The 21,359-nt window shown below is 48.7% G+C and overlaps 1 protein-coding gene across 1 annotated transcript in view; it reads right to left on the reverse strand.

Annotated features, from left to right (window-relative positions):
- CCDC12 (coiled-coil domain containing 12) overlaps nt 1–21,048 on the reverse strand; it is a 30,925-nt gene extending 9,877 nt beyond the window's left edge. Inside the window, exons 1-2 of the mRNA XM_065744997.1 lie at nt 20,916–21,048; nt 2,367–2,437 (exon numbers count right to left, since the gene is read on the reverse strand). Coding sequence (XP_065601069.1) covers nt 2,367–2,437; nt 20,916–21,038 — 194 coding nt within the window. The 5' untranslated portion in view covers nt 21,039–21,048. The remainder of the gene's footprint in view (nt 1–2,366; nt 2,438–20,915) is intronic.
- Nucleotides 21,049–21,359: the final 311 nt, after the last annotated feature.

Genomic DNA, 21,359 nt, shown 5'->3' on the forward strand with positions numbered 1-21,359 from the left:
GAAAATCTGAGATGAAATCAAGTTAGCAGCTCGCTGGCACTCTGCTTAAAAACACACATCCCATTACAGCGACAAAGAAAGAGCATTCAACAAGTAAAGCAGAAAGCAGCAAAACCCCCTAGATGGGATGGAGCTCAGTTGTAAACCTAAGAACCGACTCAGCCAAATTTGTGATTCAAACATTTCCTGCAGAGCAGATCTTGCTCTCATTTGCCTTGCAAATAACATCTGGATCCTGACAAAACCTGCAGCAGTAGAATAAAGAGCTGCAGACTCCTGTGGGGAAATTGATCTGGAAAGGGAACTTTTTGCCCCAAAAGCTGCCACCCTCCCTGAAGTTATTATCGTATTGTGGATGCCTAGTGCCCACATCTGCATCAAGCACCAGTAAAACACTGACTGGAAATAGTGGGTTCCTACCAACCTCCTAACTCTATAATCTCTCTGAAGCTTCAGGGCATCTCCCATGGGCAGAGGAAGGCTTTGCTGCAAGAAGAGAGCTCACCAACGTGCACGTGTTAGAAAAAGCAACCTCCCAGCTTGGCAGCAGTGATGCTGAAGATTTGGGATGACACTGCATCACCTCTGATACGCTTCAGGATGCCCAGCAGTGGTTAAGAAAAAGTGGACCCCACACTAAAAGTCAGTCCCAGCAGAGAGAAGGATTACTGTAGGGATTTAAGTGACCAATTCACACCACCAGTTTGGGTGCAGGAGTGTCACTGCTAGCTTGAGGGCCATGCAGAGCATGGACAGAGGGCCATGCAGTGTATCAAGTGGCAGGGCTGGAAAGCAAGAGCTGCTGATACATTATTCACGATCATTTCCAAGATCGTTAACTCCTCTTTCAGCCCAGACCTCGTGCTCCTCCAGCACCAAACCCTCCAGGTGTGCCTACAGCAGTTCAGCTCCAATGATCAGTCCAGAGAACCTCTCCCAGAACAAAATCGATGCCGGCAGCTCAGGGATGGTTTGCAGCTTCTAAGTTACCCCTGAAATAGGAGAACAGATTCTGCTCCACTTTCTCCCACAGCAGCAGCTCTGATGCATACAGATGCTGTGATGAAAAACAGCAATGAGAAGACCTCATATCCCAAAAACTCAAAGCAAACCTCACCCCCTGTTGCCTCCACAGCCAACCCGATGGCATCAGTAGCAGCAGGAAACCAAGAGCAGTCAGCGGGTCCCGACAGGAGCAGCACCCTGCCTGTGTTAGCTTTGTGCTCACATTTTCCGGTGACAAGAAGAAACAGCAGTGAGCTGCAGTTAAACAGCCACGTGTACATTGCAAAGCCCTCGGGTCTCTGATCATGGAAAAAAACTGCACTTTCCAACCCACACACATGTAAGTGACAGAAAGCACAGCAGTGTGCCTATGCTGCCATTCAGAGGAACCTGGGCAGACAGGAACCTGATGAGGTTCAACAAGGGCAAGTGTGGAGTCCTACAGCTGGGGAGGAATAACAACACATAGCAGTCAAGGGCTTGAGCTGCTGGAAAAGACCAGTGGTGAAGGAACTGAGTGTTCTCCTTGACCAGCAGCCAGTTGACCAGGAGCCAGCAGTGCAACGTGGTGGCCCAGAAGGTCAGTGAGACCTTAGGGTGCATTGCACAGAGCGTGGCAGCAGGGAGAGGGAGATTCTCCTGCCCTCTATTCTGCCCTGGTGAAGCCACATCTGGAGCACTGGGCCCAGTGCTGGGCTCCCCAGTTTCAGGCAGACAGGGAACTGCTGGAGAGAGCCCAGCAGAGCTGCAGAGATATGGGGTGGCTGGAGCACCTCGTGATGGGGAAATGCTGAGAGCCCCAGGGATGTTCAGCCTGGAGAAGGTAAGGCTGACAGGATCTGATCAATGCTTATCAATATCTGAAGGGTGGTGGCCAAAAGGCTCTTTCCAGTGGTGCCAAGCAACAGGACAAGGGTCAATGGGCACAAACTGGAATGCAGAAAGTTCCATATGAACACGAGGAAGAACTTCTTTACATTGAATAACAGAGCACTGGAACAGGCTGCAGGTGGTGGAGTTTCCTTCTCTGGAGATATTTAAGACCTGCCTGAATATTTTACTGTGCAACCTGCTTTAGCAGAAGGGTTGGGCTGCTCCAGAGATCCCTTCCAACCTCTACGATTCTGTGATCCCATTCTCCAACTTAGAGGACTCTGAAGTGCCCCTGTCCTCCAGGTGCCTCTGTGAATGTCACTGTCCTTCTGCGATGCTCTGCTGCAAGCCACCAAAAAAGCTCTTTATTCCTCTACCTCAAAAAAACCTGCATATTTGAAGCCAAGGAAGATCCTAATTAGCAAACAAGAGGGCTGTGCCTGAACGATACACACAGGAGAGAGAAGTTAGAATAAATAAATAATTACCTGTGCCTGACGGTCTCCTCCTCGTCATCTTCTTTGAACTGCTTGGCCTCAGGTTCATCACTGTTCTTATTCTGGAAGGATGAGAAGTTATCTGTCAGCTCAGCCCCTGGAAATACCATGGAGCAAAATACCCAGCATAAAAACTGTTCCCAGGGCACATGGCAGGCAGCAGTGCACAGCCTGAAGATGCTGTGCTATTAGGACACCTTGAAATTAAGCCTGCTTCCCTTTTTCTCCTTTTTGCTTGTCCAGATAACATGATAAATAAATGTTAGAACTGGCAAGGAAAAAATCAAATCTTCCCCTCAGAGGCAATCACACTGTTCAACTTTGATTTCCTCTTATTAATGAGCAACTGCATCAATTCAGGGAGCAAACAGCAAGCTGAAATCAATGTCAGAGCTTGGGAACCTCATCCCAACTCCACACCAAAACCTCACAAAAAAAGGCAAGCAGAGAGATAGGGCCACCAAGCAGGGCAAGGAAGAGCCAGCAGCACCCTCAGGAACCCCTGTGGGCATAACAAACTGACAAAAACCAGACAGCAATCAGCACTACAACGGGTCTGATTTCAGCCCCTAAAACTCTCTGCAGTAGCATAACCAGATTTCTCCTTAACAGCACAGCAAAGAGGCTCATTTTGCATCATCCAGACACCACTACCAGCTTGCTAGCCACGTCACTAGCTCTATTTATTACCCAGACAAGCACTGAGCATTAGCAATAACAAGTTTTGTTTGGTCTCCCACTGATTAATCAATTCCATTTAACTGCTGAACGAAGTTTACTCGGTGACAAACATCTATCCATGCATTACACAATATACTGCCATAGGGAAGGCAATACACAAGCTTTAAAATTCTATTCCTCAACCTGGGTGAAAAAAACAGACTATAAAGTGGGAGAGGAGCCAGGCTTGCTTTGCTCCAGGCTCAGTGAATACAGCTGTTCAGGTTCAACTAAGCAAAATGGTCCTGTCTTGCTAAAAAGAAAAGGTCATTCCTAAAATCAATATTTCATTTCCTCTCCCTGTTTGAATGCAGGTTTTGGTTTTTGGGAAGCCCATAATCACTTCCCATCATTTGCACAGCCATTTCTTGTTCAATGAAAAGCCCTGCTGGACGGAAGCATGGGCAGTGTGCTATGTCTCCTTGCTCTGTACCGTATTCAGACAGCCCTCAGCCGAAGTTATTTCAAGGTGTGGGAAGTGCCTTCTTTCACTTTCTCATCCCTTTCATCTCTTCACACTCCGTACGCATGCGTTCAGCCCACATCCTCCCCATTCTGTTTGTATTTTATCTGCAAGGTTTATAAGCGCGTTCTGAAATACTACGGAGAGATTTGGCAACGACATTCATGCCAAGCAGTGGCTGCTCTTCCCACCACAAGCCTGCACGTCCCACAGTACTGCACACCTTTCCTCAAATGCTGAAATAACTCATTATTGAAATCCCATCACTCCTCTTCCACAGCCAGCCCATAATCCCCAGGCCCAGGTGCCTTGTGTCGATGGTAACCCCAACACCACCTAAAGTCATGCTGCTATTCCTTTGGAAATGTAAATAAGGAAGATGTTCCAGGCTCCCCCCACCTCTGCAGCACTCTGCTGGGCTCTCTCCTCCAGCAGCTCCTTGTCTGCCTCAAACTGGGGAGCCCAGCACTGGGCCCAGTGCTCCAGATGCAGCCTCACCAGGGCAGGAGAACCTCCTTCACTCTGCTGGCCATGTTCTATGCAGGATACCCCAGGGTCCCATTGGCCTTCTGGTCCACCAGGGCATGCTGCTGGCTCACAGTCATCCTGTGGTCAACAGGATGGTCAACCAGAACACCCAGATCCTTCAGCACAGAGCTCCTTTCCAGCAGCTCAGCCCCAACCTGAACTGATGCGTGTGGTTATTCCTTCCTCCTCAGCCATAGGACTCCACACTTGCCCGTGTTGAACCTTGTGAGGTTCCTCTCCAGCCTGCCTAGGTCTCAGTGAATGGCAGTACAGCTGTCTGGCATGGCAGCCTCTCCTTCCAACTCTGGACTGGCAGCAGGATGATAACCACGAACCAGCATGGTTCTGTATAACGGTGCATCTCCAGCTCATCCCCTCTGAATTTTACTCCCTGCCATCCCTAACAAGGCTCCATCAGTCAGCTCACAATGAAAGAACAACACAAGCAACATCCGAACTGACTGCGTGATGTCAGGCCTCCTCCCAGCACGAGAAATTAACGCTGCTTCCTCACTTACAAAGCCGCCTGGAAATGAGATTTCAGTTTCATAGCACAGTGATGAAACCCAGTGCTAAGCCACAGGGTGGAGTCAGCAACGTGGCAAAGGGGCCATGAACCCCCAGCCTCTGTGAAAGGCAGTTTGTCCCAAGAGTCATCTCTAAGGGTTGGGGCAGCAGGGTTTCTTCGGATGCCTTTGAGCTCACGCAAGCTGAGAAAAGGGAAAGTAATGAGATAAGGGAGGTTTACCCCCAGTGCTGAGTGCAGGGAGCCAACACAGGTTTCTAAATTGATGTACAAATTTGGGCTCTGAACCTGCAGCTGATTCAAAGCCCTCCTCGCGTCTTTACGCTGGAGCATGAAGGGAAGATACCTCCTCTCCTTTCCATGCTTTCTCTCCTAAAAATCCCAGCAGAAGGCTGGGGTTACCAGAGCCTGGTGGATAAGCAAGCCAAACTCTAACAGAAAGGTACAAAAAATCATGCAAATCCTTAGGGGAACAGCTACCTGAAATCCTTGGGATCTGCAACTGAAATGCTTCACACTGTGACTGTCCCCACGCACAGAGCAAGTGGGCACAGCTGCACATGCCCATATGCTCCAGCACAGAGACAGCTCAGGCTGCATTCACCAGTGCTATAAATCAACAGAGCTAAGGTGTTAAGCTTCCCTGTTCACAGCCCTTTGCCTGAGCACAGCTGAGAGATGGCAGCAGGGAAACAGCACTCCTTGGATATTCTGCACAGTCCTAAAGTGGGTGACAAAGCCACTGCTGCAGAAGCAGAGGAGCTCAGGGTAAGGATGCAGCACAGCAGCCAAGGGCTGTACAACAGGGAGCACAGAGAGCTCGAGGGCAGCAGGGCCAGCAGCACCACGCAGGACACAGCTCTCTGCAGCCACGTGCTGCGTGGGATCTCATTACCACCATCATTTATTGATGCAGGCACAGGCTCTGTCACACATCTTATCTTACAGCTCTGCATTTCACTGCTGCCCCAGCTCTCTTCCTTGTTCTCCAGCCCTAAAGGATCGGCCTGAGTGCTCAAAGGTTTGGGGTTCCCCGCTTTGCTCAGAGATCTGCCCCTTTTCTATCCTCTTCGAACGCTGCTGTTCAACAGCTGTGTCTTCAGAAAGGAAGCACAGCACTCAGCCTCATCACCACCTCCTGCTTCAAGTGCTCTAAAGCATTTCCCTCTGCTCGTTGGTGGTTGCTCCCTGCAGGTTTGCACCAATTCAACTTTCACTTCTACTTTTTCTTATTTAAAAACCTTAATGCCACTAAGGGAGCTGAAAACCCCTTGGCCGTTTCACTCTCACAATTCCTCTTCTCGGGGTGAGGTGCTTGCTACCAGCTGTACCTCCAGAGATTGGAGACCCAGCCACAGTACGTGAGAGTGTTTGCCAACTGCCTGCAAAGTCACTCCCACCCTTCGGTCTGCAAGGAGACAGTCGTAAGATAAAGCTCTGGCATTAAAAAGCTTTCTTGCTTGGAGTCTCTCAGCTATTTAATTTGCAGACATAGCAACTGGCAACCCCTGCCCCGTAGCTACCAACCTGAAGACTTCTGCTTGCCCCATTCCCACTCTTCACAAAGAGCTCTGAGATTAAAAGAGTCTCATCCCCTGCTCGTTCAAGGCATAAATCCAAGAAGATTTGCATCAGGTTGTACAAAGAAGGGTGTCAGCTGCCTCCTCCAATACCTGCAAGACCCGTAGCAAACTTGACAGGGGACAGGTTGACAGCCCAGGCTCCCAGCAGAGCATGGGTGGGAATTACTTGATGTCTGCCAGGCTGAGGAAGGCATCTGATAGTTTCGTATGCAGTCAAGGTGGACACTGACAACTCAGTAGAAGCGCCCTGTAAGCACAGCCAAGCATTACACGTAGCAGGAAGGCAGGCTGCTGGGTCACCCCTGGGGAGGTGAGAAAACCCCTGGGTTCTGAGAAATGTTAAGCTTCCCCCCGGGCTTCAGCACATTATCATGGCTTCTCCCTTCCTGGCAGGTATCCTCACAGCTCTTCGGTTCATTCTCCTGTAATAACAAGGGAAGTGATTTGCTTTGCATCACATTTAAAGATGTAAGGCCAAAAGGGACGTTCAAGCTGCCCAGCCTGAATTGAGAACATTTCTGATGTGGGAAGCCTCACCCAGCCGTCCCTCCTCATCCCAGACATCAGGAGGAGCTAGATGAGCAATGGGAATACCGGGTGCACGAGTCACAGGCCCCCAAAGCAAGGCTTCTGTTGGGTGACAATCCTCTGCTGGCAGCCATGGAGCTATGAGCTATCTATACCAGAGCTGCAATTGTTCAGCAGCACCTCGTGCATTATCACTAACCTTCACTACATCACATTTACATGACAAAAATGACACTCCCTTTTTCCTCACTGTTTGACACACTGCAGTCCGCTCTTTTCATCCCTCTGCCCCATACTGCCTTCGCCCAACTTACTCCTCTTGCCTTTATTTCTAAGTAGTGGTGTTTTGTTAGCACTCTTCCAGTCCTTTGAAACTTAGCCAGTAATCAGAAAGGATTTAAATCAAAACACAGCAGGCTAACAATCTCTTCAGCTGATGATTTTAGGATTCCTGAGTGCAAATTACCTACAACTGCTGATTTAAGTGTTTCTGCTAGATGTCTAACATCCTCTCATTGTGCTGGTCTGGAAAGCAGCTCATCATTCCCCTGGGACACGGGGGTGTCACTTAGCCCCTTCCCAAATAACACTTCAGAAAGTCAAGCCTGTACTTGTTTCCTTCTCTTCTCTCCAATGTCTTTTCAAAGTCTCTGTCTGAAGGACTGCTTCCCCATCTAACCTTCAGGTTCCAGTAACCACACTGTGAGGTGTGATATCTGCCTCAATCTTCCAGCACACCCAATTTCCATCTCCATTCCTCTCCAAGCCTTAGAAGAGCTGCCTTTCTGAAGCCTTCAGGATACTCAGCTGACCCTGTGCACCCATATTAAATGCAATCTAGCAAACCCTTAGCAATCCTAAAAGTCAACAAAATGACCTGACAGCTTCTCTTCCCAGGAACTTATTTTTCAGCAAGGATTGAGCAGATTACTAAAGACCTCCTCATCTTTCATATAAGGCTTACAGGATGGTTGTGTTACCAGTCAAGTGCATCTCTGGCAAAATAACTCTTTTGTAGGAGTTCAGGAGAGGGCAGTGGTGGAACAAAGCAAGGTTGATCACTCAGCACTCAACCAGCCAAGCTGGTGTTCAAAGCAGCCCATCCTCACTTCTCTTCCAGCTGGGAAGCACCCAGGTCTGATTTTCCTTATGAAAACTGCATCCACGTAGTGAGCATTCACCTTTTTAGTAGTTACTGTTCTCCTCCATTTCTTCAACCTCTGCAGGTAGTGGTCAGGCCTGCCACAGGGTGAGGACGGAGTCCTGCTAGGAGCACGGCACGGGCTGGTACTTCACCCTTTCTGCTCGGCCAGGATTGCAGCTGAGATGTCCTTGAAGCCTGGCAAGGTGCAGCCACACAACCTCACTGCCCTCCCGGGATGTTTTAATGCCAGCAGCCCCAAGAATGCAAAAACCAACGTCACAAAGTGCTCTGCAAGTCACCAAGACTTCTATTAGCGATGAAGCTGTTCGGAAGCCAACTGCTCACAGCAATTTTTGTGGTAACTGTATAAAAGCAGGGTTTATAAAGCCTGAGCTCCTGTGTCCTGCAGCTTTTTCCACAGTGAAGCTTTAATCCTGGTTCAGCCCCAGCTGGTTACTATGGGAATGGTTAAATCAGCATCCGAGCAGCACAACTTCACGTGAGAAACAAACACGAGGAACAAAGCTGCCTGAAAATCAAACACTACCAACATGAAACAGACTTGTATTACCTTTTTTTTTTTGCAAGATATAATTATGTCGTTTACATAGCAAACAATCACAAATATTTCCTGCCTTCCAATAAGCCACAAGAACACCGAAGTGGCTGTGGTTTGCTGTTGGCAATATCCCCATTTTGACGATTTCAGACCCCACGTGTTTGCATTTCGAGCGCAGCTCTTCGCCAGCAGAGCCTGCTGACTATTTCTGGCTGCTGTCCCCAGTGAGATAGGTGTCACAAATGTTCCCCCGAGACCAGAACCACAAACCTTGTATCGAACACACTGCAGCAATAACATGAGCCTTGAAGTTAGATGCAGAAAGCTTGAGCAGGAAGAACACTGCAAAGCTGGAGCCCTCCTTCAGGCAACGAAGAACCAGTAAATTGCACATGAACTTCTCCATCTCAATGCAAGAGGAACGTTGCTACTGCTTCCCACGACTGTAAAGGTTGGAAAAGACCAGTGAGGTCTCCAAGTCCAACCCATCCCTGCTGACCTTCTCCCGGGTGCCACATCTTCACTTTCCTTAGACACCTCCAATGGAAATCATTCACCCTCCGCGTGGATGCACGAATGCAATTCATGTGTCTGGAGATGGGAGAGCAAAGCACTGCTGCTCAAGTCCTGGTAGCAGATAGAGAAGGTTTTATGGGGTTTACAAAGGAAGCACTAATGCATTGTAGCTATCCCTCCTGGAGCAGCAGGGCTGGCACTATGAGTACAGCCCATCACAATTCATTCTGCCAACAACAAAACCACTCAACGTGAACTGAGTGTATGAGCACGTTTGCAAGGCTCCTCCATCAAGAGCTGCTGATGTACAGCACCTAACACTCAGGAATAATCAGAATCTGCCCCAAAAACAAAGTCTCTGAACTCAAGAATTAATTCTTCCTGTGCCACAGAAGCAGAGTGACTGTTTTAGTCCACATCACCTTTGCTTGTTCATGTTATGTGACCTTTCTACTGCACAGAAGAGGGGAAAAAGAAACTTTAAGAAACAAAACACCCATTAGCAATATTCAAGCTGCCCGTGGCAGATGTGGACAATACTGCAGTTATCTTAGAGAAATGAACAGGTTTTTCCCTAAGGAGGGAGGGAAGAGAAAGCCAGGCGGGCTGGCCCAGAGTTGAGAGATGTTCCAGGGGGTTAATGTGTCACCTCTGTTGCTCCTAGACAAAAGCAGAAGCAAAAACCAAACGCTACACATGAGCAGTTTCATTTCTCCCAAGAAAAAAAAGAAACCAAAAAAACAGAAAGAGAGAGAGAGAGAGAGCAGCCAGGTTTGTGCTCACACACCAGGACCCTGCTGAAGGGTAAAATGTTTGCAGAGGGAACAACGTCCATGCATTAATCTTTCCAGTCCCATATTTATACCAAAATAAAAAATGAAAGTTACTTAAATCACCAGGCATTTCACAAATGTAAATCACAGCTTTGCACACGCTAATTACGCAGCGCTGCTCGAGCGCAAGACAAACCTCGCTCTGCATTTTCGCAGTTGATGATTAACCTATTTTCTGAAGCCTGTTTTTCCCCTTCATAAATTAAACTAAAGGGCCATGGAAGAGCATTGGCAGCAGCATGGGCACTGCCCCCCCAACCATGGTTTTCCCTGCACCTTGCATGTGACTTTGATCTTGCAGGTGGAAAGATGCCGGGGAAAGACGCTCGCTCGTGGAGCTCACCAGGACCATCCTCATTCTGCTTGGAGGCCACGAGGGTACTGAACTACATCTAAAAGAAAACACTGCCATTACTGAGCAGCAGCCCTACGTTTGGGCAATTAAAAGATGGCCCAGCAACATACAGACATTCATTCACTCTCTTTACGACACGTGCGTTATCGCGGCGATGAGATTTTAATTTCCCATCTGTGAAATTAGGGTGCTAGAGATACTGTGAAATTGTCAGAGATACTGTGAGGCTGAATGAACACAGCCTTATCAAACAGTGATTTCATAGGAGGTTCAACCCAGGTCTTCACATCCAGCACAGGACTAACTGGGCATAGCAGGGACGTGAGCTTTTAACAACCACACTTCTCTTCCATGCTTTGTGCAAGGTCACAGCCAACCTGGAAGGCCAACATCCCTTCCAGCCATGCACAAAACAAAATGCTGTACTGAAAAGTACCTTTCAAGAAAAGTACGTGGAAAAATGGAGCTTTTCCTCTTCTTCAAATCCCCCATGCATCCACAAACAACATGACATCACATGCGAACAGCAAAAGATTCCTCTTCCACCAGCATCCAAGAGTTTGCAGGAGGAAACCAACACACCACCAACCCCCAAACCAGCACAGGACACTCAAATTATGCACAACAAAATGTTTCCTTCTCCCATATGCTCCTGTCTGCCTGCAATATTTGGAGCATTATGCACAACGGGTCAGTGTTGCCCGTTGAAGCTCTTGCTGGAGAGCTTCCAGTTAGCAATCCACTAACCTCTGCATCACTATTAATTACAACTTCATGCTAACAGAGAGTGGGTTTAGATTAGACATCAGGATGAGATTCCTCACCACGAGGGCAGTGAGGTGCTGGCACAGGCTGCTCAGAGCAGCTGATACCTCATACCTGCAGTACCAAAGGATATGGATGGGGCTGGGAGCACCTGGTCTGTGGGAGGTGACCCTGCCCATGGCAGCAGCTGGGCAGGCTGTAAGGTCCCTTCCAACCCAAACCGTGCTGGGATTCTGTGATAACCCATCATACTCCATTACCTATATGTGGGTTCTGGTTTAAAAAAAAACAACACAAGTCACCTCCCCAGTACAACAAGCACAGTCCAAACCTGGAGAGAAACCCCGTTCCCACTCACCTAGCTCACACTGTCACCTTCCCCCCCGTCCCCTCCAAGGTGACCACACCTCCACCCATGTCCCCATCCGTCCCCATTCACTTCAGCTGGCCACACCTCACCTCTACCCATAGGAAACCACTTCAAGGACTTGCCCTCCCACAAACCCTAAGCCAAACAAACAGAACAAAAGGAGACCAAAAAAAGTCGCTCAGCTTCCTGAACCAGCTCGTACCAGGGTCAAATGTATGCCAGCATGCACAGGATATCAGCTGGAAAGGTACAAGAGGTCATCAGGCCAAAAGCCACAGTTTCACCGATGCATAAAACCCACAAAAGGCAGTGCTTTAAGGTGGCTATCCTCCCCATGAGTTCCAGGAACCGAAGCAGACAGAAATCAAGCACTTTGTATTCCTGCTGGGTCGGTTCTCACCTAATCCCGTTGGTGTGAAGCTCAGTTACCCAGCCCAGAGCAGGACCTGGCAGGGCTGGCTGACATCTGCACAGAAACATCCTGGGAATCAGAGCAGGAGCAAAGAACTTGTCTTTATTTGGCTTCCCTTGCACAAAACCTGGCAAACAGTGCTTGGAGAAGCCAGCTATTACTATCACTGTTTGTCATGGTAAGGAGAGCTGAGAATAATAAGCAGACACACATTTTTGTCTTGATCCTAACCACCAACTTTGCACATTCCTATGGGAAACAGATGCATTTTTCCTATCCCAACGAGTGCATCTTGTTCCATAGGGCTGATAGCAGAGGTGTGCAGACAGAACACTGCTCAGCTTCAGGACAGAACAAAGTGAGATCCTGAAAATACACCACTTTTTGGATTTCATTATTCACAGAACCGTAAAGTGTGGAAAAGATTTCCAAGACCACCAAGTGCAACCATCACCACCACGCCAACCACGTCACTCAGTGTGACATTTACTCTCTTCTTGAAAACCTCTGAGGATGGTGACTCCAGCACCTCGCTGAGTAGCCTGCTCCATCTGTCTGTGGATACCAGGAAAGTGAGAGCTGCCTGGAGCTTGCCTTGCCAAGAAGCACTTCCAGCAAGCTCCAGATCTGAGATAATCATAGAATGGCTTGGGTTGAAAGGAATCTCAAATGTTTTCTAGCTCCAACCCACCTGCCACAGACAGAAATGCCAATCTCTATATCAGACACCAGGTCAGGCAGCTCAGGGTACCACCCAACCTGACCCCAAACACTTGCAGGGATGGGGCATCCACAGCTTCTCTGGGCAGCTCACTGCCAAGCAGCTCCCAAGCTCTGCTCACCCTAGGGATGAGGAATGGTCCCCCAGGCCCTGAAGCAGTCTGTGGAGGACCTGCTTCTCTCCAAGTGGCATTTCACAGCAGTGCCTATAGCAGCCCCGGAGACAAAAGAGCTGAAGAGTGTTTCCCAAAGCCACCCACCCGCTCCCAGCTGCATGCTTATTTGTGTGTTGCTGGTGGAAGCACGATCATTTTGTCTGCAGGCTTCCACCTCCAGCCATTTGAGCACTGCAGTGACAGTTTATTACTTTCCTAATAAAGCCTGAATAGAAATGAAGCCTTTGTAGCCCTAAGTGTGTGCTTTATTCTTGCCGTAATAACCTTACTACGCTCTGTTTCCACAGCAACTGTTTTCTCAGCCACTTCGTCCCTCTGCTTCCAGGAATGCAGGCTGCTAGCTCCACCAACAAGAAAGCAAAAGGAGGGCAGCAAGCCAAGCTGCAAGGCCACAGACTGGCCTGGACAGGACCATGAGCCATTCGCTCACTTACTGGCACTCGTGGATTCACCGACCCCAGGGACAGCAGCCATAGGACCTGCAGGAGAAGGAGCAAAGAAGCAAAGGGCAGGACAGCCTCTGCAGTGCAGCCCTGAGGAGGAAATGTCAACCCCGTGGCCTCCCTCGTGAGCCCATGCAGGCGTGGAAGGGCAGGGAGCTGCAAACTGAAAGCGATGTTGAACGGAAACAAAGGGCTGGGGGTGAGCCAAGCTGATTTTTTCCAACGTGACGTGTGACACAGCCACAAAAGCTTTAGTGGCAGCACGGGGATGCACAGAGAAAAGCAGGTGGAGGTCCTTCCTCCCCCAACACATGCAGCCTGAACTCCGTAGTCCCATCACGAAGATTCCTGTTTTGGTTTTTTTTTTTTTCCCTGTGGCTTTTTGAGCTCTGTGTGAGGCTTTTTTGGCCCAGAGAGCAAAACAACAGTTCTGTGGTTGTTCCACTCATTCAGTTTACTAGGGCTTGGTGGGGAGAAAGGACCCTGGCCTGCTCAGGTCAGTCCACACACCACCTCGGGGGCTGGGCTGCTCCATACAGCACTCTGCACCTTCAGGCTCCCTCTGGAAAAGGAGTGGCATTCCCTTGGGTCACGCAATATCTGCTCTGAAAGGATAGGAACAGGCAGCTCTTTTAACTGGGAGATTATCTCAGAGGGGATCCTTGGCGTTTAGCTGCAATAATAATCAAACACTGCCTGAGAAGAGTTTAATAGCTGCAAAGCTAAGCACAAAAGGAGAAAAGCCTGCACATCCATGGTAACATCTACCCGTGATGTGTCTCTTTGCCTCTCCTCTTTGTGTCTTAACACAGAATTGCGGTCCCACACAACGTGGATTCCTGCAGCACCGCTGAGGATGCAATGCTACAGCCAATGTGCCTCCCCACGGGCACTGCTGCTGCTTCCCCCTGTGCCCTGCTTTGCACAAAGCAGTGGGAATAACCTGAAGCTGCCACATAGCAGAGCTTTGGGCACAAAGCCCAAGAGACATAAGAACAAAGGAAGAGTAGTGTGTCTTGTCATACGTCCTGCACAAGATCAAATTGAGAAGAGCCATCTGCACGGGTACAATCTGGATATTTACAGCATTTTCTTATTTCAGCTTGTCCTTAGCTGTTGGCTGGACTTATATCTCCTCACTGCCTTCACCATCACCCCTGACTACACTTTCCAAGTGCCTTGCTGCTAAAGGTCACTTGATTATTGCTTATTAAAGTGTCCTTTGCAGCTGCCCCAAATCCACTGAGGAATGCACTTGCTGCTTAGATCAGCTCTGGAGCCCCATTTCTGAGCCATGATTGCAGCTTAAGGACTGTCTGAAGTTCAGATATGTTCCTTTTCCTGGCGGCATTTGTATTTCAAATCACTTTCTTCCAGCTGAAAGCACATTACCCTTGAAATGCTCCCGCTTCGTGCCAGACGAGCTGAGTAGCAAAAAGATTTGCATTTGTTGTACTTCAGGAACAGAGGGCATCAGGAAAACAAGCGCCAAGCCCCAGGTAAAAAAAAAAAAAATGCCAAAATGCAACTGCGAGTTGTCAAAGGAAATAAAAGCTTTGAAAGCACCAAAAGAGGTTCTGAAATGGAATCAAACACTTACATGGAAATACAAGCTCCAAACTGGCCTTTGACTATGTTATTGTTGTTTCAACAAACATCCCCCTGAATTCAGCCATCATTTAAAAAGCTTAAGAGCTCAGGACCACGCTGAAGCTGCAATCCCAGTAAGGGGTGTTCCTACAAGAAGAGATGCCAAGGGAAATTCCTGCAGGAACTGCTGTAGGTTTGCATCCAGAAGAAGCAGGCAGGACTGCTTTCCTCCTGGATTTGACTCATGGGTAGCTGAAGTACCTACAGAACAAGGAATTTTAGGGATGAGTTCATTTATTTGAATGCTAAATGAGATTTCCCCAAAGGAGAGCTCACGGTCTTTCCCATCAGCATTCCCAGCCAGTGCTGCAGCACAGCACATCCCTCCAGAGCTCCCACTATCAGCTGGGGATGAAAAGAGGCTGCATGTCACTCAGCATTTCGAAGGAGCCATCCAAAAGCTCTACTAAAAAGCCATAGCAGGCAGCACAGCTGGGACTCCTGTGCTGCAGATTAAAGGAGCCAAGGTTTTAGCACCGAGCGGTTGGTGTTGAAAAGGAACAGTTAATCTTTTTTATGGCTTGAGATGAAAAAGAGAAAAATTATGTAAAAACCCTCTGTCCATTACCACGGCAGTGCAAAAGTAACTCAAGATAAACGAGTGCTGGGGAAAACCAGATCTCATCGACTTACTGCCCCTTCTTGCTGCCTGACCTGAGCTCGTCAGCCTTACCTGCCTCCTGCTCTTTGTGGGGGCCAAATGCTACACCCCACAGGGGTCACAAGCTGGGTTTCCACAGGGAAAAAGCACCATGAAACCTAAAAACTGGTGGAGAAAGGCAAGAGAGGGGGGCAAAGCATCTCTCAGCACCTCCATGGAACTCAATTCACCCAGCCAGCTCCCAGCATCACAAAGCCAACTTCAGGAAGTTTCCTCTCAACACGTTCCCTTGCCACCCAAATGAACACAGCAGCCATGTGCCACAGCATTTCGTCCCGTTTCAACAGCAGCCAATGCACAGAAATTATTTTGAGAGCTGAATCAGAGGAGCAAAGCCGGGTTACATGCAATGGCCCAGACACAGCTCTCCATCACTCCATTACCCAGGGCTAAAAATAAGCATCTGAAGGGAAAGCACTCAGCTCCCTGCAAGTGATAACGTATGTACTTCTTTATTTCACTACTTCTTTGCTCTGCTGGTACTATCCGAAGGGCCCTTCGAATCCTTCACTGAATACATACACAAAGACTTAAACAAAAGCAAATTCCTAAGGTAAAAGCATTTCAGTCACTACATCAGGTTATTCAAGCCAAATGAGAGGCTTGAATCTTCTCCCTCCTTTAAGTTGGGCTCAAGGATCCTTATGGGCCCCCTTCCAACCCAGAGCTATTCTGTGGTGTTTCCTTTCCCCAGATGGTTTCCCACGTAACAGATGGATCCCCCAAATCAGCCCCACTTTCACAGCAGTCTCACTGCTCCTAAGACACAAGCTCTGATCAGAACAGGGCCTAAAAGGTGCTGCAGGACATCCTGCTGGAAGAGCTGACAGTACACAGGGATTTTAAGGGGTCTGAAGCAATGGATAACTTTAGCACATGGCAGCACCAGAGTGAGTGCCCACTTAGCTCCAAAGCAGCAGATGTGGATGCAGCTGGTTTCAAGGGCAACCTGTGGGCAAGCATTTGATAAATACAAACAATTGCAGTTAATTATCAACTAGCTTAGCAGAAAGTTGTAGGTTTTTGCGTGCTGAGGAGAGAAACTGCAACGATCCTCAGCTTTCCAGATTCAAAGAGGTTCAGGAAACCACGCTTCTTTGTCCTGCTTCAAAACAGATCCTTGGGTAATGATAAGAAACAGATAAACTATAGTGTGAAATCAAAGCTCAAAAATCAGAGGGAAAAAAAGAGGAAAAAAAGAAGAGAAGTCTAAGAAACAAAGTTCTCATCTGATTTTAAGCCATCAGGCAAGAAAAAAAGACACAGGAATAGCACATAATCAGGGTTTACTATATAACATTAAGGATAAAGCCTCAGCACAAAAAGCCTCGGGCAAACACTGCAAAATCAGTTCAGCACAGACCCACATTCAGTAGAAGCCTCCATGTCCCCACTGCTGCCCCCCAGAGATCTGGCATCACTCATTCCTCACTCCTTTCCAAACCAAAAACCCTAACGTTGGGAAAGACCAACATCATCGTGTGACTTTCACAGAGCTCCCAGCAAAAGCTTGGTGGGGCTTTCCTGTTCATGGAGGGCAGCAGTGAAAACTGCCAGCCAAGCCTGGGTTGTGTAACTGGCTGGCTACGGAGAGAATTTCAAACTGGCAAAAAATGTGCACAGCTCTGCTCAACGCTGCAGAAATTCACTGTGCACTTCCCCTTCCCCTGCACAGAGGCCAAGTTTACCTTCATGACAACTCCCACCAGCTCTTCCCATGGCTTCCTGCAGGCTTCCAGATAAAGGCTGCTGGTTTTGTTTTCCCTCTTCGCCTTCCTCTGTTTGGGATTTGTTTGGGTATAATCCAGGGACAGACAATCTCAGAGCTGGCAGAACTCGCACAGCTTGTAGAAAACAAGAGGTTCTGCTGCCTAAATCACACTCATCCCACAGCAGGTCTGGATAACACCCCAACACCCAGGGAAGAATCCAAGGGCTTAAAAGCAGCAAACAAAGCGTTGCTGCCATCCAAGCAGGTAAGACTGAGCACTGATAGGTGCTGCAGATGTGGAAGCCTGGAGGTTGGAAGCTTGGGAGCAGCTGCTGTGAGACATTCTGAATTGACTTGGGGGAAAAAAAAAAGAGGAAAGCTTGCAAAGTAAAGATTTCACTCAGACAATTCAGAACTGTACTTCTTTGCCAGAACAGGAAGTGATATTTCATATGCCAACAACTCAGAGCCACAATGTGATGACTTGCAGCTGAAAGCTAATTCAATTCAAATTTAGGAGGGAAATGACTTTTCTGATACTGAACTTGATTCTGTATATCACCCTGCAACTGCCAACTTTGCTGATGCCAAAGCCATGCATTTAGTCCAGAACTTCAGTATCACCTTGCGTGCTATTTTAATCACATTTGTATAAGCAAACATCAACTGACATGTCTCATGTGGAAATCATGCCCAGAACTCAAAGAATCCCTGCTTTTATGAGGTAAAAAAAAATATTTCCTGGCAATAAATAAAAAGCAGCACAGCAGGTCAGGCAAGCACTGTGCACAAGTTCATGCATCAGCTTTTGTTACACTTGGGCATTACCTCACTCATTTCCTCACTAATTGAGAAAAGATGAGCATCACCTTCACACCAAAACTGTGTAACTGTAGTTTGCAGAGCAGAACTGGAAGAGGTTCCTCATCTGACCTCAAGCAATGTGTGAACTGCAGCAGGAAGCACAGCACCTGTGAGCCCGAGCACCACACCATCATGGCAGGAGAGCAGCAGCAGCTCCCACCTTCCCCCCCCTTCCAGGGTATGGGGGCTGCAGAATGCTTGAGAAAGGCACGAGTGGTTTGAGGACAGCGCTTGCAGGCGAGATGATCCACGACGAAATCCAGCAGCAACTCAAGTCTAGCAGAAGGGTTTTACAAGGACACATCACTGAGCAATAAAGGCAACAGGTGAAATTCAGAGCCTGATGTAAAGCAATGCACACAGGGAAAAAAATAACTGGCTGCACTTGCATGGGGGGATGCAGTCCCTAATGGATCCTGCTGTATGGAAGGTGTTGGGACAGCTAAGGGGAGCCCCCTGCAAACAGCAGCAGCCAGAAAAACTGCATCAGGATGGTAATGAACATTCATATGTGTGCAACAGTCTGGGGAGTAAGGAAAGCAGTGGGGAAATGTGGGATCTTTTACACAGAGACTGGTGGAATGGGAAAAAAAGTAGGCAAACTGATAAATAAAACCAGGGAACGGTGTGCCAGTGCTGCAAACCAGCACAGCCCCAACATCCCAAGCACCACACGCAGCCCTCGAGCCCCCCATCAGCAAAAGGGCATCGAGGAGATACACAGGAATATCAGAAAGACAGTTCAGAGATATTTGTGTATAGAAGAAAGGCCTCACAGACCCCAGTTTGAACCTGGAAGAGAAACGAAGAGTGCTGTAAGATCATGAAGACAGAACAATTAATTAATGTTTCTCATTAGATCTGCAAGAGGAACACACCAGGCAACTCCTATCTAATGGGTTTAAAACCAGAGGTCTTCTTTTTCATTAAACAGCAGAACTTTGTCTTAGGATGCTGCAAAAGCTAAGAGTAAGCAGGGATTTAAAGGGTTTGGATAAACTCAGCAGGACAAGTCTACCAGGAGCCACCAAACACCCAGACAGCCCTAAAAGCTGATCTACAGTGCACAGGAGGTCTTTGTCAATAACAGAGCCCTGATGTCCATGGAGCTGTCGGCTAGCAGAAATGATGCTGAATGGCATGGCTCCTTGTCTAGTATTTGATTCCCATCTGCTATAAAGTTTTGAGAAGTGGTGACTACTCTGTGGTTGACCTTTTCATGCAAAATAACATCCCCCGGAGTAGAGACTTGCTCACTCTTCAGCAAAACTAGTTTCTCTAACGTTCTAGATATTCCCAATCAGGCTCTGGGTGTCTCTGTTCACTGCATGGGAGCTGGACTAGATAACCTTCAAAGGTCCCTTCCAACTGAAACAGTTCTATGATTTTTATTTATTTAGCTCTCTTTACAAGGAGCCGTTGTATTTTCACCACTTGGGTCTTCTTCTTGCCATTGCCACCCCAGCGAACAAGTGACTAATACATCTTTTCTTCCTAGACACCAAATCTTCCTCCTTGCCTCAGCCTTCTCCATCATCCTCTCCTCATCTCTTTCCTTCTGTTCTATACCCACCTGTCCCGAAGGCATCACAGCTTTCCTGCTCTCAGAGGCACACAGAATCATAAAGGCTGGGGAAAGACCTCTGCAATCATAGAGTCCAATGCATCCCCATCACCCCACTAAGCCACCAGGGCCACATTTCCACAGTCCTTGACCACTTCAGGAGACAGTGACTCCACCACTTCTCTGGGAATCCTGTTCCAGTTCCTGACCCACCCTTCCTCCCTCCTTGTTTCTCCACTGTCAATGGAGCTCTCCCAGGTCTCCGTTTCCCTCTTTCTTATTTACAGGATCATTAAGGTTGGAGAAGACCAGTCAGTCAGATTATCTAACCCAACTGTCAACCCATCAACACTATACTCACCAAACAATCTCCCCAGGCAACCTGTATCCACCTCCAGGGACAGCAACTCCACCACCTCTCTGGGCAGCCTGTTTCCATACCTCGCCACTCCTCTTCCTAACACACAACCTGAATCTCCCCTGGCACAACTTGAGGCCCTCACTTCTTACCCTGCCTACCTTGCTCAATGGTACAGACATGAGAGAAGCTCCCCAAGCCCCAGAGCTTGTTAATCACAGAATCAACTCTCATCTACTATGAGGTTTATAGAAGCAGTGACACTTCTAAGGTTTACTTCTTCAGATAAAATAACATCCCCTGGAGCAGGGTGTAGTCACTCGGACTTAAGCAAAACAGTTTACTTGGATTTCTCCTTACAAGGAGTCATTGCATTTTCACCATTTGGGTCTTCTTTTCACTGACACCTCAATGAACAAATCCTCCTCCTTGCCTCAGCCTATTCCATAATCTCCTCCTTATCTATCTGCTCCATACCCACCTGTCCCTAGGGCACCACAGCTTCCCTGCTCTCAGTGACACAAAACAACAAAATCATTCAGGTTTGAAAAGACCACTGAGATCATAAAGTTCAGAAGTCCAACCCCCACCATGCCCACTGACCACAGCTCTCAGTGCCACACCTCCGCAGCTCTGAAACACCTCCAGGGACAGTGACCCCACCACCTCCCTGGGCAGCCCGTCCCTCTGAAAAGAAATCGTTCTTAAATACCCAACCTGAACCTCCCTATATGCAACCTGAGGCCACCACCTCTCACCCCAGCCACCACATTCAGCAGCAGAGCCCTGGGAGAAGCTCCCCAAGCCTCAAACCTCGCTCATCACAGAGCTACTCAACGCTTCAACCTAAAACAGACCCTTAAGGATCACCGAATCCGATCCCCCCCACCCAAAACTCCATCCCAGCGTCTGAGAGCGCTGCCCCAACGCAATGTAAGCTCAGCAACGGGACCGTGCCCACCTCCCCCTGGGACGGAGCCCATCCCCACCCGACCCTCCCCAGGCACGGGAAGCCACAGGCCGCCGCGAGGCCCACTTCCACGAGGCCTCATCCCGGAGCCCAGCCGTTCCCCAAGCCCTCCTCCTCCCACCTGCAGCGCTCTCTGCCGCAAGGCCCGCAGCCTCTCCTGCCGCCGCCGTGCTTCCTCCTCCAGCCGCCCCAACACGGGCTCACCCTCCTCATCCTCCACGCTGCCTCCGCCGGGCGCCGCCATCTTGTTCCTCCCTCCCACCCCGCCAACCTCAGCGCGCATGCGCGGCCCCCCGCGAGTGGAAAAGGGGTGGGGGGAAACACATCGGGGGTTGAGGGCACCCCCCCAAAAAAAAATTAAGCATTAATAAATAATAAAGCAGATAAATCTCCCCCTCTAAGAAGCATCAAGATGACAGAATGGACCCCAAAATCCCTCTCTTTATTGAATTTGGAGGGGAAGAAAAAGAGGGGCGAATAGCGCTGCCTCCGCGGGGTCCACCTGCACTCCTGGGAGGGGGAGGGGGCGTGGAGGTGCCCCCCCCCCCCCAACAACACACCCAGC

Source organism: Cyrtonyx montezumae, unplaced genomic scaffold, assembly GCF_038088225.1.
Source record: "Cyrtonyx montezumae isolate F1298 unplaced genomic scaffold, pur_monq_1.0 scaffold_32, whole genome shotgun sequence".
NCBI classification, from domain to species: Eukaryota; Metazoa; Chordata; class Aves; order Galliformes; family Odontophoridae; genus Cyrtonyx; species Cyrtonyx montezumae.